This window comes from Balaenoptera acutorostrata, chromosome 16 (assembly GCF_949987535.1).
Source record: "Balaenoptera acutorostrata chromosome 16, mBalAcu1.1, whole genome shotgun sequence".
Lineage (NCBI taxonomy): Eukaryota > Metazoa > Chordata > Mammalia > Artiodactyla > Balaenopteridae > Balaenoptera > Balaenoptera acutorostrata.
Window position 1 is genome coordinate 34,933,496 of NC_080079.1, and position 14,416 is coordinate 34,947,911.

Here is a 14,416-nt window from a genome sequence, read left to right on the forward strand (position 1 = left end):
GGAGAGGAACTGCTGACTCAAAAGGTAGGTACATTAATTTTATAACTGCCAAATATTTTCCCATTGTTTGCCTTTCTGTTACTGAGCTGTAGGAGTTAATTCAAAGATAATACTTTCAATTTGCTTTAAAAAGAGAACAATTTATAACCTTAGCATAAAAGGGCTCCCACTTGCCTCTGTGGCTGCCACTTTTTAGCTAATTTTATACCAAATTTGACTGCTGAAAAAAGTTAATGTGATACTACATACATGGGGAAGATTGCTGAGAGATCAGCTGGTGAATCAAGTTAGATCAACTTTACTTAATTAAATAAGGAATAACTGCAAACCAAACAAGAAATGCTGATGAAATCCATTCTAAACAAGAATAAGGAAAGCTAAGAAAAGGTTAAAACTAAACAAAAACAAGTATTTTATGTAATTAAAAATGTAAACTCTGGGTATATTCTATAACCTAGATTATTAACTAACATCAAATTAAAAGTCTCCTTTTTAAGAATGTCTGTATGTGTAAAACTGAGTCACTTTGCTGTACAGCAAAGATTGGCACAGCATTGTAAATCGATTATACTTCAATAAATAAATAAAATTGGGCTTCCCTGGTGGCACAGTGGTTGAGAATCTGCCTGCCAATGCAGGGGACACGGGTTCGAGCTCTGGTCTGGGAAGATCCCACATGCCATGGAACAACTGGGCCCGTGAGCCACAATTACTGAGCCTGCGCATCTGGAGCCTGTGCTCCAGAACAAGAGAGACCCCGATGGTGAGAGGCCCGCGCACCGCGATGAAGAGTGGTCCCGGGGCTTCCCTGGTGGCGCAGTGGTTGAGAATCTGCCTGCTAATGCAGGGGACACGGGTTCGAGCCCTGGTCTGGGAAGATCCCACATGCCACGGAGCAGCTGGGCCCGTGAGCCACAATTGCTGAGCCTGCGCGTCTGGAGCCTGTGCCCCGCGACGGGAGGGGCCGCGATAGAGAAAGGCCCGCGCACCGCGATGAAGAGCGGTCCCCGCACCGCGATGAAGAGTGGCCCCCGCTTGCCGCAACTGGAGAAAGCCCTCGCACGAACCGAAGACCCAACACAGCCAAAAATAAATAAATAAATAAATAAGAAAATCCAAAAAAAAAAAAAAAAAAAAAAAAGAGTGGTCCCCACTTGCCGCAACTAGAGAAAGCCCTCGCACAGAAACGAAGACTCAACACAGTCATAAATAAATAAATAAATAAATAAAAGAACGTGAATTTCTTAAAAAAATAATAAATAAATAAATAAATAAATAAATAAATAAAATTCTACTTTTTAGTCTCACCTGTTTCATTGCTGTTTCACCTATTTTGTCAGAATGTTTGCGAATGCTTTCCAAAAAGTCTTTGAGATCAGACATGGAGATTTCTTTAATATCTTCACGGAGCTTAGGAAGATTTTCTATCATTAGCTGACAAAACCGGTATTGACTAACCCGGGGAAAATACACATTCTCTAATTGTTCCATAGTTTTTAGAGCAGAATAATACCTGTGAGAAGTTAAAAAGAACACTCTATAAAAAGTTCTTATTACATTTATTTTACAAGTCCAAATAATCACTCCAACACTCCCAACAAAAAGGATATTGTTATAGTAAAAATAAAATAAATAAAATTAACATTTATTTCTATTTCCTAAGCACAAACTATAAACCATATGAAAAAGTTGCAGGATGAAAATTCACTAACAAACAACTCCTTTACTTCATTTCATCTAAATCTATAACATCACAAGCATTATCATAGTCATCACAACGCCTTAAATGTATATATGTATAATAGTTCCAAAATTTTTAATTAGAATATTTAGTTATTTGATATATGATTTCATCTCTCTCCCATCTACATCCCCTACCATCAAAAAAGTACACAGCACAGGTTTAAATCAAATTAAAGTAAAATATATTTTAAGAAAAATTTTTTGGAAAATTTTACACTCTTTAAGGCAATTAGAAATAATATTGTGTCACAACAACCATTTAAAAAGCCATTAATAGAGTAATTTTTTTTCAATTCAAAAAATATTTTTTGAATGCCTATTACTCATAAAAGCATTGGTGAAGATGGCGGTGTGGAAAGACGTGGAGTTAGCGTCTCCCCACAACGAGGGCGCCTGCCAGCCACTGGTGCGGGACTGTGACGCCCAAGGAGATGGGAGTGAACCAGTTGGAGGTAGGGGGACTGAGCGGGGAGGAGAAGTGGAGGCCAGACAGGATCGGCGCCCCTGATGCCGCGGAGATCAGGAGAGGCAGGTGGGAGGGACTCTCCAGGAGGAGCCGGAGAGGAGCTGAGGGCGATGCCTGGCCCACTGGGCCCGGGGAGCCTGCTGAGCTCCCAAGCCTGTCCCCCCACCTCCAAAGCCCCATCCAGGCCGCGCAGGTCCTGGGGGCATAGGAGGGAGGCTGGGGAGATCAGGAGAGGCAGGTGGGAGGGGCCCTCCGGCACGGAGGAGCAGGAGAGGAGAGGAGGGTGTTTGCCCCGACCACTGGAGCCCAGGAAGCCTGCTGGGCTCCCAGGTGAGGTCCCCCGCCCTCTGAGACCAGGGGTGGGGGGCACGCCTGGGAACCTTCTGTTCCTTGAGCCTTTTCCAGCCCTGTGGGTCCTGAGCATTGGCCCCACCCACCGCCCAAACATCGCCCTTGCTTAGGCCCCGCCCTCCACATCCAAGGCTTCGCTCCCCCCTTTTTTTTTTCCTTTTCCCTCCTCCTCTTTCTTACTATTGTGGTACTGATGTACCTTCTGGTTGTTGATTCAACTATATTTTTATTTTTACATTCTTTCTAACATATCTGTTAGTTTCCTAGTCTAATTTTATTTTTTACTTTGTTATTGTTTTTTTGTTTTTTGTTTTTTGGCCACCCCACGGGGCTTGCAGGATCTTGGTTCACGAGCCCAGGGTTGGGAAGAAGCTCCTGCAGTGGGAGCTCCGAGTCCCAACCACTGGACTAACAGAGACCTTGGTACATCCAAGCTGACTTAAAACACTGATATCTGTGTGACAAAAAATAATTTTTTTAAAGAAGAAAAAGAGGGACTTCCCTGGTGGTGCAGTGGTTAAGAGTCCGCCTGCCAATGCAGGGGACATGGGTTGGATCCCTGGTCCAGGAAGATCCCACATGCCAGGGAGCAACTGAGCCCATGTGCCACGACTACTGAGCCTGCACTGTAGAGCCCACGAGCCACAACTACTGAGCCCACATGCCACAACTGCTGAAGCCCGCGTGCCTACAGCCTGTGCTCCGCAACAAAAGAAGCCACCACAATGAGAAGCCCGCACACCGCAACGAAGGGCAGCCCCCACTCACCGCAACTAGAGGAAGCCCGTGCACAGAAATGAAGACCCAACGCAGCCATAAATAAATAAATAATTTATAAAACTAAAAAAAATTTTTTAAATAAACTCACTTTCACTTAAAAAAAAAACTAGGTTCACTAAGTACCCAGCACAATGGAAGTAAACAGACCCACCCACATCAAAGCTCACACCAGGAAATTACAGACCACAGATGACAAAGAGAAGAATCTAAAAGAGAGAAAACGTGGGTCACAAACTATGGATGAGAAATCAGAATGACTTCAAACTTCTCAATGGCAAACGTGGAAGCTGGAGAGCATGAAAGATAGAGTGTGTGTGTGTGTGTGTGTGTGTGTGTGTGTGTGTGTGTGTGTTACATAATAAGCCTACCTAGCATGCAGATGCAGATCTTAGTTTCTAAATACCATTACTCACTAAAAGGAGCTGTACTTTGGAGGATGGCTCCAGATCTAGGGCAAGAAAAGTACAACATGAGTCTGGAACATCTTACTCATTGTATGATAAGCAAGAAAGCACTCAAAGATAAATGAGGACACAGGAACTGGCTTAAGGGGTTCCCCTAGCCAAACTGGGGACAATTTGTGCATCAAAAAGAATAAAGAGAATTACAGATTATAACTCATTTATTTTTTAAAAATCTGTGAGTCCATAGTGATAATCAGAAAAACAAAGAGCTAAAAAGAGGAAAAGTTCTTTACATAAAAAAGCCAGCTAATAAATGTTAAAGGAATGAAAGAAGTATAAAAATCACTATTTTGTAACCCCAATGTGATAAGTGACTAAAATAAAAATCCTAAAACCACTGGGTGAAAGATTGTCAAGAAACAAGACTCAAAATATCACCCCCCACAGATTACTTATTAATTGCAAAGAGAAAAATATACCTTTTCTTAAGAAATCTGATAGCCATCCCCTTAAGCAAATGATCAAATTTAGGATAACCTAGAGATAATCTGATAGCATATACCTTCTGATGTCATACACAATACCACTTATGTTGTACTCATGCCAAAAACATGTAACCTGCATCTAATCATGAGAGAATGATCAAACAAATCCAAAATGCCCTGGTCTACAAGACAATTAACATTTTCTTTGTTTTTCATGAAAAACAAAGAAAAGTGGAAAGACTATTCTAGATTACAGGGACAAAAAAATACATACTAACCAATATTTCAGGAAGGAAAAGAAGATATAAGACATTTGGGGGACAACTGGGTAAATTTAGATATAAATATTAGATTATGAAATATCTTAAGAAATATATAATGCCCCAAGCTTGAAAACAGAGATGTAATAGTAAAAGTTAGTTATTTAATGACATAAATGTAAATACCAAAATAATTTCTTTAAAGAGGTAAAGGTTTTTGCCCCTAGGAAGGAGGAATGGTGAATGGCAAAAAGGGAAGGTGATGTCTGGTTTTTTTTTGCAACTAACACATATAACTATTAACTGTTATTGTATTTAAAATATGAGGATGAACAACTTTGATAGATAAAATACAATAAATTTATAATATACACATAAAATAAAAGACTCCTTCAGAACAGATTATGGCTCATGTATTAGGAAGGAACAAAATCATTCTAATTACTACCAATTGGTAAAGACCAATAAAATTCAATGTAAAGCACTATGAAGCAGGACATACACAAATCTGAGTATAGATTTGCATATACTGCGATGTGATAATTAAGCAGTTATTAATAAACAAGAAGAAATGATTATTGCCCTATTTCAAGCACATCTCATTCTAACTTTTCTACGTAATTTAAAATTGTTCATCTTTAAAACATTTTAAACATAATTACATCTAATGCTCCTACAGCAATTCATAAACTACTTTAAATTACTTTATCTTTCATCTGTCATGTATTCATGTGTATTATAAAAGAGAACATGAACTACACTAGCCCAGATTGTCAAAATGTAACTACCCACACTTTGCTTTCACAAAGTACACACTTAGCCTTTGATTGTATGCAATGTTAACGTGTTGTTAAGTTAATCAATATTTTTTCATTCCTGTTCAGTTGTCTATTTGTTCTTCATCAATATTATCAATCTCTGATATCAATTACAAAGGACAAGGATCCACAAATAAATGGCTAAGGACTGCTTTATTGAATGATCCTGATGGGCAAATTGCATTAACAAAGAATAGTTAAACACAGAAAAGCAAAACTTCAGATGATTCACTATAATTTACAGTAATTTCATCTATGCTCTCAGTAATAGGAAAAAAAACTCTTATTAAAAACAATTAGGAAAGAAAACAACTCACCTTTTTGCACTCATCTGTTCTTTCAACTTACTGTACATTTCCAGCACTGCATTAAAAAATATAACTTATTTTAGCTTTCAAAATAAAAAAAATTTTTGAGAGATGAAAATAATTAAAGCAGGGAAGAACATATAAATTCGGTAATTTTCTCTGTGCCTTGATTTAGGCTTATATTTTCAAATAAAATTTTATACTTCAATTAAATGAAAACATTTTAATTTCTATATATATTGAACATTATGTTATATAAGTTAATACATTATATTGAACTGGGAATACTTGTACATGCTGACACCTATAACTGAGACATCAACCTAGTAACAATTATCCTAATCAGAAACTTACTAATATCTCTTCCTGCAGTGGAAGTGGAAGTTTGGATTTTAGTTATTTGAGAGAGAAAGTTGAGCAACAGTGAGATTAATTCATTTTGATTCAATATACCAAATAAAATAACGCAACTGTGTTATAGCTCACTAAACAAAATTTTACACCGAACGCACAGAGAAAGAAAAAACTCAAAAGTTTACAGCGGAGAGTAAATTATAATAAAGGCATAAATAAACATAGCAAAGTATCTATATTTGTTTTATCATTTCCATCGAAGGTTCAGAAATACAATTATTCAATAAAATTGTTATAAGCTTCAGCAAGAAGACACACTGCCACCAAAAAGGTTTTAATGCAATGATGTAGATTACCATTCATCCTTAGTAAAATTTCAAAGTATAAAGTAGGTAAATTACTGTTAGATCATCAAGTCAGCTCACATTTTCCTAGACAAGAGAGATAGACACATTTTTTTTTCAGATTTTTTACAGACTTATGGCTACTCCCTAGGGGGCTTCAGGTTCACAAAAGATATTGTTTAACTGCCTGAAAAACCATAAAAACTGCAATGGTGGCTATAATGAACCAGCCCTAACTCTGCAGACCCTATGTATATCTCTATCAAAGTCCCTTTACTGCAATGCAATATATCTCACATTTTCCAACCAAAGCATTACAGTGAACACATAACCTAGGAAAGAGACTAAAAAACTGCTGCTACAAGTATAAACTTTCTTTGAAGTCTCCTGCTTTAGCTCAACAATTCATGTAAATTTCACATCTACCTTATATTATTTCCATATTGTTTTCATATAAAAATAATGCTTTCCTCAAAAATAATTAATTAACTAATACACCAGGAAAATGCATTGTTTACCCTGTGACTTCTTATATCCTCTCATACTCCTCTTAATCTAAGGAGGAGTTAGGCAGTTGTACAGTAATGGCTTACTTGTCTTTATTCACATTAGATGGTGGGATCCTTCAGAGCTGGGACTGTATCATTTTCAACTTTATATTTCCAATATCTACCATAATGCCTGACACAAAAAAGTAGGTATGAGTGTATAATTAGATAGAAGGATAGATGGAGGAAAGGAGGTAGTTCTCGATGTGGCTATTAAGAACACAATGTTGACATGAACTCAGATTTCCTGTCCAGCCTTGAGAGCAAAGACAGTAGCAGTAAAAAAAAACCTAACTTCTACTTCCCTTTATTTCTCTATTTCAAATAGCCCACTAGGGTTGAATAAGCTGTATTTACTCTTTCTTATTCCATCAGTACCCAATTTTTTAGGCTTATTACCATTCAGGGACAAAGCATTCAAACCTAGAGGCTGTGTTCATGACTATTTCAGTGTATCTGATGGTGACAAAGAGGTATTATTAAGCATTACTATAAGGAAATAGGTTTCTCAACCCTAAAACCTAACATAATAAGCAGACATTTTATTTACTCAAAGTTAATGTGCACATATCCCTGGTCCATTAGAAATTAAGATGAGCAGAATTTCAGTGACTCTAAAACAAAAAAGAAAAGCTTTATTCTCACAAGTCAGAAAACAATTTTTTTAGCTAATAAAATATGCTAACAGTTTATATAATTTGTAGTCTAAGCTAAATTTACATTATATAAATATTATACAAAGCACCTTATTCTATTGTCCTGGATATGGAGGTTTGGGTTCCTTCCAAAAAAAAAAATAAGTTAAAAAATGGGACACTGAGATTTAGCTTACTATATTAAAAAAGGATGTCATATACCTGTTTCCTTTTGTTTGAACAGGGCATATCCAGGTAAAGAAAGTACTGGTTAGTTTCTTCAGAATTTATTTGATGTCCCAGTAATATGTGAGCCCTAACAGAGACACCAGAAACTCAGAAACCTAAAAAGTCAGTCTTCCCAAAATATAAGAGGAAAGGCAAGACCGAAAAAGGGAAAAGATCTAGCACTTTTGGATGTTTTCTTATTAGCAAAATGAAATTGTGACCAAAGACAAACCTGCTTAAGGGACAAAAAGAAAAGAATGGAAAACTAAAGGTAAAAAAATTAGGCAAATTAGGAAAATGAAAGAAAATGTAATCAAAAGACACTCTCTCCATGGGAAAGTATTCTGAGGGGAAAAAAGGCAGGGGGTGGGTTGGGGAGGGACAAAGGGCAAACTAGGCAGAAAGGAAATGGAAAGGTAGAGGTTGTTCTAGGAGACTGATGTGACAGATCATTAAATAGAGGCCTTATAATAAGGAGGAAAACCATGAAAATTCAGGGAATAAAGTAGATAAGAAAGAATACCATGGGCTTTGGGGGGGGACAATCACCAAGTAATCTGTAATACCTATAATGAATAATGACTATACACTACCATTAAATTACAATTTCACCAAGCTGAACGTTACATTATAGACAAGTTTAACTTACCTGGGAGGCATAACTGCAATTTTTCTACTACAGTTGTAATATTCCTCTGCTGAATTCTACATCGAATAATATCTTCTGTTTGGACTATCACCTTAAAAAGAAGAAATGCCCATATTTTAAAATGAACAGTTAAATTGCATCCACATATTGAATACACAAAAAAATGTATCATTTTCTCACCTCCTTTCCAGCATCTTGAAATCTTCGGTTGGTATCAGTAACTTGCACCTTAAAAATAATTTCACCTTAGTTAGACAAATACGCATAAAACTGCCCTGATGTAACTGCTCACCCTTGTAATCAGATCATGCTTCATGAGAAACTTAGAACAAAGAAATGCAAATTCAAATTAACTCTACAGCTTGAACTTGAACTTTTGATTGAAAAGGGCTTTTGTTAACTTCAATTACTTATGACAGTTCTTTTTAACAGATTCTGTGGCAAACTTCTCAAATTTAATCTAGATTTTTGAACTTTACTTGCTTCCCTAAGTCTGTAAAACAATTCAAATCACTGACCCAGTTGACCACTGGTCCCTTTTTGATAACTTCAATGAGGTCTATGTGCCATTCACTGTCTGTAGGAAATGGTGATTGCATTTTATGGTAATTAAACATTCATACTTTGCTGAATGCAAACACTGGGTGGTTGATTAACATCAAACACGGAAATCTCAATCCACAGCAACATTTTAATGCTGCAGGTGCAGGCAAAGCTCAACCTCAAATTTTCCCACATATTAAGTGACTCATTAGGTCATCATAGTAAGGAAGCACATTCTGGTTTATTAAAAATCTCATTAATTTCTGAACAAAGATGCTCAGTGACCTCATTGATGCTGTATTTGGTCTCTTGTTATCTGAATATCCTTTATATAATGGTTTTCTAATCATAACCTCTGGTGAACCAGGGTCGTTCTGGCTGCTAAGCTCTCCAAATGTAAAGAAAGATAAATAGGACAATTCTTATAACTAAATATTTTGTATTCTGACAGAACAAATCCAGGTCTCATTTAATAAATAATGTTTTTGCTGTGTGGCAGAAAATGTAGACCAACTTTCCTTAAGAAAACTACACATTGCTATTAAACTAAGAAAAAAACCCAAAAAACAGTTTCACTATTATTAAATAATTTTGAGAACACAATCATTTATAGTAAGTTTTTACAAGTTTTCAGAAGATAGCTTTTTATCAATATTGTACTAATTGTCACTTTAGAGCTCTAAAACTCCAAATGAGGCCTTTCATTGTGTGAATTTTTAGAGTTCAATTCCCTGCATGGAAAGAAATCCTGTTAAGTCAATGCATTACTTGGTTTACAAAAAAAAAAAAAAAGAGATTACTCCTGTCATTAGCATGACAACTGTATTATTGGAGCATTCCCAAATATGTACACTAATCCACTTGTTAAAAATAGTGCATTTAATAATGATTTGTAAATATGCACTATAAACTAATACTTGAGTAATTTGAGAGCAAAGGTAAAAAGAATTTTAACTATTCCTTACCTTCAGTTTTTCTGCATCAGTCCTTACTTTAAGGAGTTCTGTAATAGCATCTACAAAACCCTGATGATGAAAATTACACATCTTTTCAATTTCCTTGTCATGATTACGGATACAAGCATCTAACTTTTCCATAAACTTCTTGTGTGCATTTGGTTGGTCATCATACACAGACCTGTATATATACAAAAGGAAAGGTAACATTAACTTCCCAGTTCACCAAAATTTACTCTTTATTAAGCCCAATCTCTGCAAGAGCTGATATCTTAAAATAAAATCTCTGAACAAACAAACTAGGTTGATAGTACTGACATTAACAGAAATAATTTGGGTGGAAAATACTTAATTTCTTTTTGAACATGTTACTATTTAAAGAGCCACAAGCCCTCTAGATACATCACTAGGCATCTGGAAATAAAAGTCTGAGACTCAGGAGCTAAGTCTTCAACATACTAGTGCTCAAAAAAGAATCACTAAGTGAATGATGAAGGAATGAATGAACAAACTCCTGATTTCTACAGCATTTACTGTGTCAGGACATATTCTGACTGCTTTACATATTAACTCTTTAATCCTCATAACAAGCCTGTAACGTAGTATTGTTATTACCCTTGCTAATTTACAGATAAGTTACAGATTATGTAACTGTCATAAATTCCACAACTAGCAAGTGACAGCTAGTTGCTAGTTGTGGAACGAACATGAATATGGGATATGAATCCTGGTAATCTGGCTCCAGAGTTCATATTCCCAAGTACAAGGCCATATTGCAATCACCCCAATGTTCTCTAAACATGATGTTTGCACTCCTACTGTATCTTAGCTCCTGCTGTCTCCACATTGAGGGACTTCCCCATCCACCATGCAGGAAAGGATTAACCTTGCCCAAAAAAAGGTTTGGCCCTTGCCCCCAACTCCTGGGCAGTTAGCCTTTGGAATGTCCTGCCTGATAGATGCCTTTGTTTACTTGGGCGCCTTGGGCAATGCCAAATAGTCTAAGCTAACAGTGTGACTTACAATGTGATTTACAGTTGATGGGGGCATGGGGCCACATGGTATGAGCTCTGGAGGGGCTGAAGATTAAGGTCAACAACTCAGGCAGTCAGCCGTGACTATGGGACCAACCCCCAGTAAAAGACACCATGGCTTGGGAGAGCTTCCCTGGTTAGTAATACTCCATGACTGTTACCATGCATCATTGCTGGGGTAAATAAGTGCTGTCCACATGACTCCAGTAGGAAAGGACAATTGGAAGCTCCCTGCTGGAACTCTCCTAGATCCTGCCTGATGTGTCTTCTCCTGTTGTTAATTTTAATCTGTATCTTTTTCTAAATTATTATTATTTTATTTATTTATTTAGGCTGCACTGGGTTTTCGTTGCAGTGCGCGGGCTTCTCTAGTTGCAGCGCACAGGCTTAGTTGCGGTATGTGGGATCTTAGTTCCCCAACCAGGGATCAAACCCGGACTCCCTGAGTTGGGAGCACAGAGTTTTAACCACTGGACCATACTGAACCTGAAAGCAGTCTTGGAGACCTCCCAAAAATGTGCACCCCCGTCTGTTGCCCATGGTTTGAGGTTCAGTTCAAGTCCCATTTCCTCCAGCAGGCCTTTTTCAATCATTTCCATGCCAAGTAATCTTTTCATCTGTAGGACAGATGAAAAGTCAGTCTGCTCACTCTGACACGTTATATACAAATATTTCTTTACATTGTAACTTAAATGTTTCAAGTATATGTCATATATTGTGTTTCTCCACAAAGACCATAAGCTTCTTGAGGGCAGCCTCCATGTGGCAGATTTTTAGTGAGTACCTATTATAACACTAGACACAGCAATATAAGGTTGCAATCATTAAGAACTTGGGCCTTCAAGAGCTAAGCTAGAACTAGGCTCTGATCTTGGATATCTTCTCTTTTCTACCTATACTGTCTCTAGATCTCACCTAGACTTGGAGTTTTAAATTCCATAAACACTCTGACACCTCCCAAATTTATATTTCTAGGTCTGACCTCTCCCTTGAACTTCAAACTCATGCATCACTCCAACTGGATATCTGATAAGCATCTCAAATATGTCCAAAATGAATTCCTATCTTCTTCCCCAAACCCTGGTCCTCCCACAGCCTTCCCTCATCTTAGTAAACTCCATTATTCTAGTTGTTCAGGCAAAAAAACCTTGAAATCATCCCTGACTATTCTCTTCTCTCACCTCCCCACCAAAACAATCCAGCCACATCTCACTACCTCCACTGGTATCACCCTGCACTAAGCCAACAACTTGTCTTGCCTAGATTACTGCCAACAGCTCCCTAACCAGTCTCCTTGATTCCACCCTTGTTTCCCTTCAGTCTGTTCTCAACAAAGTAGACAAAATAATCCCACTAAAATATAAGTCAGACCCCATGTCTCTCTTCTGCTCAAAACCCTATTTTTCTTACAGCAGCCTATAAAGCCCTACATAATTCTGCCCCATATTATCACAATGACCTCACTTCCTAATACTTTACTTATTCCACGCCAGCAACACTGGCCTCCTTGTGGTTCCTGAAACACCACAAGCACATTCCTGTCCTATGCTTTGCACATGCTGTTTCCTCTAGCTGGATCACATTTCTCACACATGGCTGTCTCCCTCTCCTCCTTCAGGTTTTTGGGTCTCCTTCTTGATGAAGTCCTTTCCGGCCACAATATCCACATTATAAACACACACACACAATTCCTTTTCCTGCTTTTTTTTTTCTAAAATAAAGGAATTTACTTTGTCACTGCATAACTCTTACCACTATTGAATATACTCTCTATTTCACACTTTTATTTATTTTCTGTCTTTGCTCACTGGAATGTAAGTTGCAGGAGGGCAGAGAGTTTCTGTTTGTTTTGTTCCCTGTTGTACACCCAGCCCTAGAATAGAGCCTACCATGTAGCAGATGGTCAATAAATAATTGATAGATGGACAGATGGATGGATGGAATCAAAAAGGACACTCACTAGCTGTTCAACCTCAGCTAAGCCAACCAACTTTTCTAAATCCAAATTCTCTCAACAATAAAATAGGGATTTAAAAAAGTATCTACATCAGAGTGTTATGAGGATTAAATTAGTAAACATATGAAAAACTCTTAGCACAATAACTGACACATAGTAAGTGCTCAATATACACTGGCTACTATCATAGTATGCACATAAGAGACAACCAAATCCTTGTTAAATAAGTGAACCATCTGCTGAATAATTAAGTACTGGCTGCAAATATCAAATAGCTAACACTCAATTACCCATGCTGTAGTAGTTGACTACCCCCAATACCTGACAATTGTATAGGGACTTTTATAATTTTTACATCTAATGTTTCATTTATTTCTTACACCACACCAGAGAAAATATCATCGCCTCCTTTTTCCAAATGAGGAAACAGGCATAGAAATGGTAAATGAGTTGCCCAGTGTCGCCTAGTTAGTGAGTGACCGAGGCAGTACCAGAATTCCCATCTCATGCTTTTCCTATAATTAACACATATAGTTAACAAGAACTCTTAATTAAACAAACAACATTATACCAAAGGAAAATTTGTGTGCAAGAGGAAATTTATTTAACTGACCCTGGTGTGCTATAAACAAATTTTTATTTCATAATTGTGAACAAGTATTATATTTCTTTAAGTAATGTATATATATGCATTTCTAAGATCATTTTTAACATATTTTAATAAAAGTTTGATATTTATCTGGCTTTTAAAATACCAGGTAGTAAACAGAAAATACCAAAAGAACCGGCTCTTTTTTTTTTTTTTCTATTACTGTTGTAGCATTGTAGCAAAAAACTAGCAAGAGGTATTTCAGGACTGCCCTACTACAATGTCACTCCAAAGGAAAGTTTGACTCCTTTTGTGAGTGCAAAGGCAATACTGTTATCTCTTTAAAAAATAACAATGACATATAAATAAAAAGAAAGAAGAGAAACAATAGTTATTTCCCATAAGTCTATTTTATTTTAGAAAGTTCTTTTTTTTTTTCCACACACACACACACACACACACACACACACACACTGTATTTTATTTTTACAAGAGATAAATAGACTGACATCAAGGATTGTACATGGATGACCACAACAAAAGCAACAATGATTGCAATTACCAAACATGAAACACACTCATACTATGTCATAATATTGACATTCAGTCCAGTAATCCTCCACTGTAGCAGCTCCTTTACTTTGCAGTGAAAATTGATTTGTATATTCTTTGCCTCTGAGTCCTTGTGGGATTTTTTTTTTTTTAATTCAAACAGAAAGTCACAAAAATTATACTCATCCTCATCAGTTTATTTTAGAAAGTTCTTAAAGTCCAAACCTTAGTGTACCTTTCCAATTTATTCTCTAGAGCTTTAAAAACTACTCCTGCTTTATAGTAATTCAGAACACTGCCAGTGCATCTATCATAGCATCTATTTATATATATACACACATATATAGGAATATAATACATATATTACAGCATATATATTAAAACATTTAATAGCAGTATAACTATTATAGCA

General features: G+C 36.8%; 1 protein-coding gene across 8 annotated transcripts in view; it reads right to left on the reverse strand.

Annotated features, from left to right (window-relative positions):
* Nucleotides 1-14,416, reverse strand: part of EXOC6 (exocyst complex component 6) — a 215,122-nt gene that overhangs the window by 154,196 nt on the left and 46,510 nt on the right. For 5 of the 8 annotated variants that reach the window (XM_057531068.1, XM_057531071.1, XM_057531072.1 and 2 more), the window contains exons 2-6: nucleotides 9,882-10,053; nucleotides 8,554-8,601; nucleotides 8,374-8,464; nucleotides 5,625-5,670; nucleotides 1,309-1,513 (exon numbers count right to left, since the gene is read on the reverse strand). In XM_057531068.1, the coding sequence (XP_057387051.1) occupies nucleotides 1,309-1,513; nucleotides 5,625-5,670; nucleotides 8,374-8,464; nucleotides 8,554-8,601; nucleotides 9,882-10,053 (562 nt within the window). Of the gene's footprint in view, nucleotides 1-1,308; nucleotides 1,514-5,624; nucleotides 5,671-8,373; nucleotides 8,465-8,553; nucleotides 8,602-9,881; nucleotides 10,054-11,392; nucleotides 11,524-14,416 lie in introns of those variants that run through there. The other 3 variants (XM_057531069.1, XM_057531074.1, XM_057531067.1) reach the window with 2 other exon arrangements.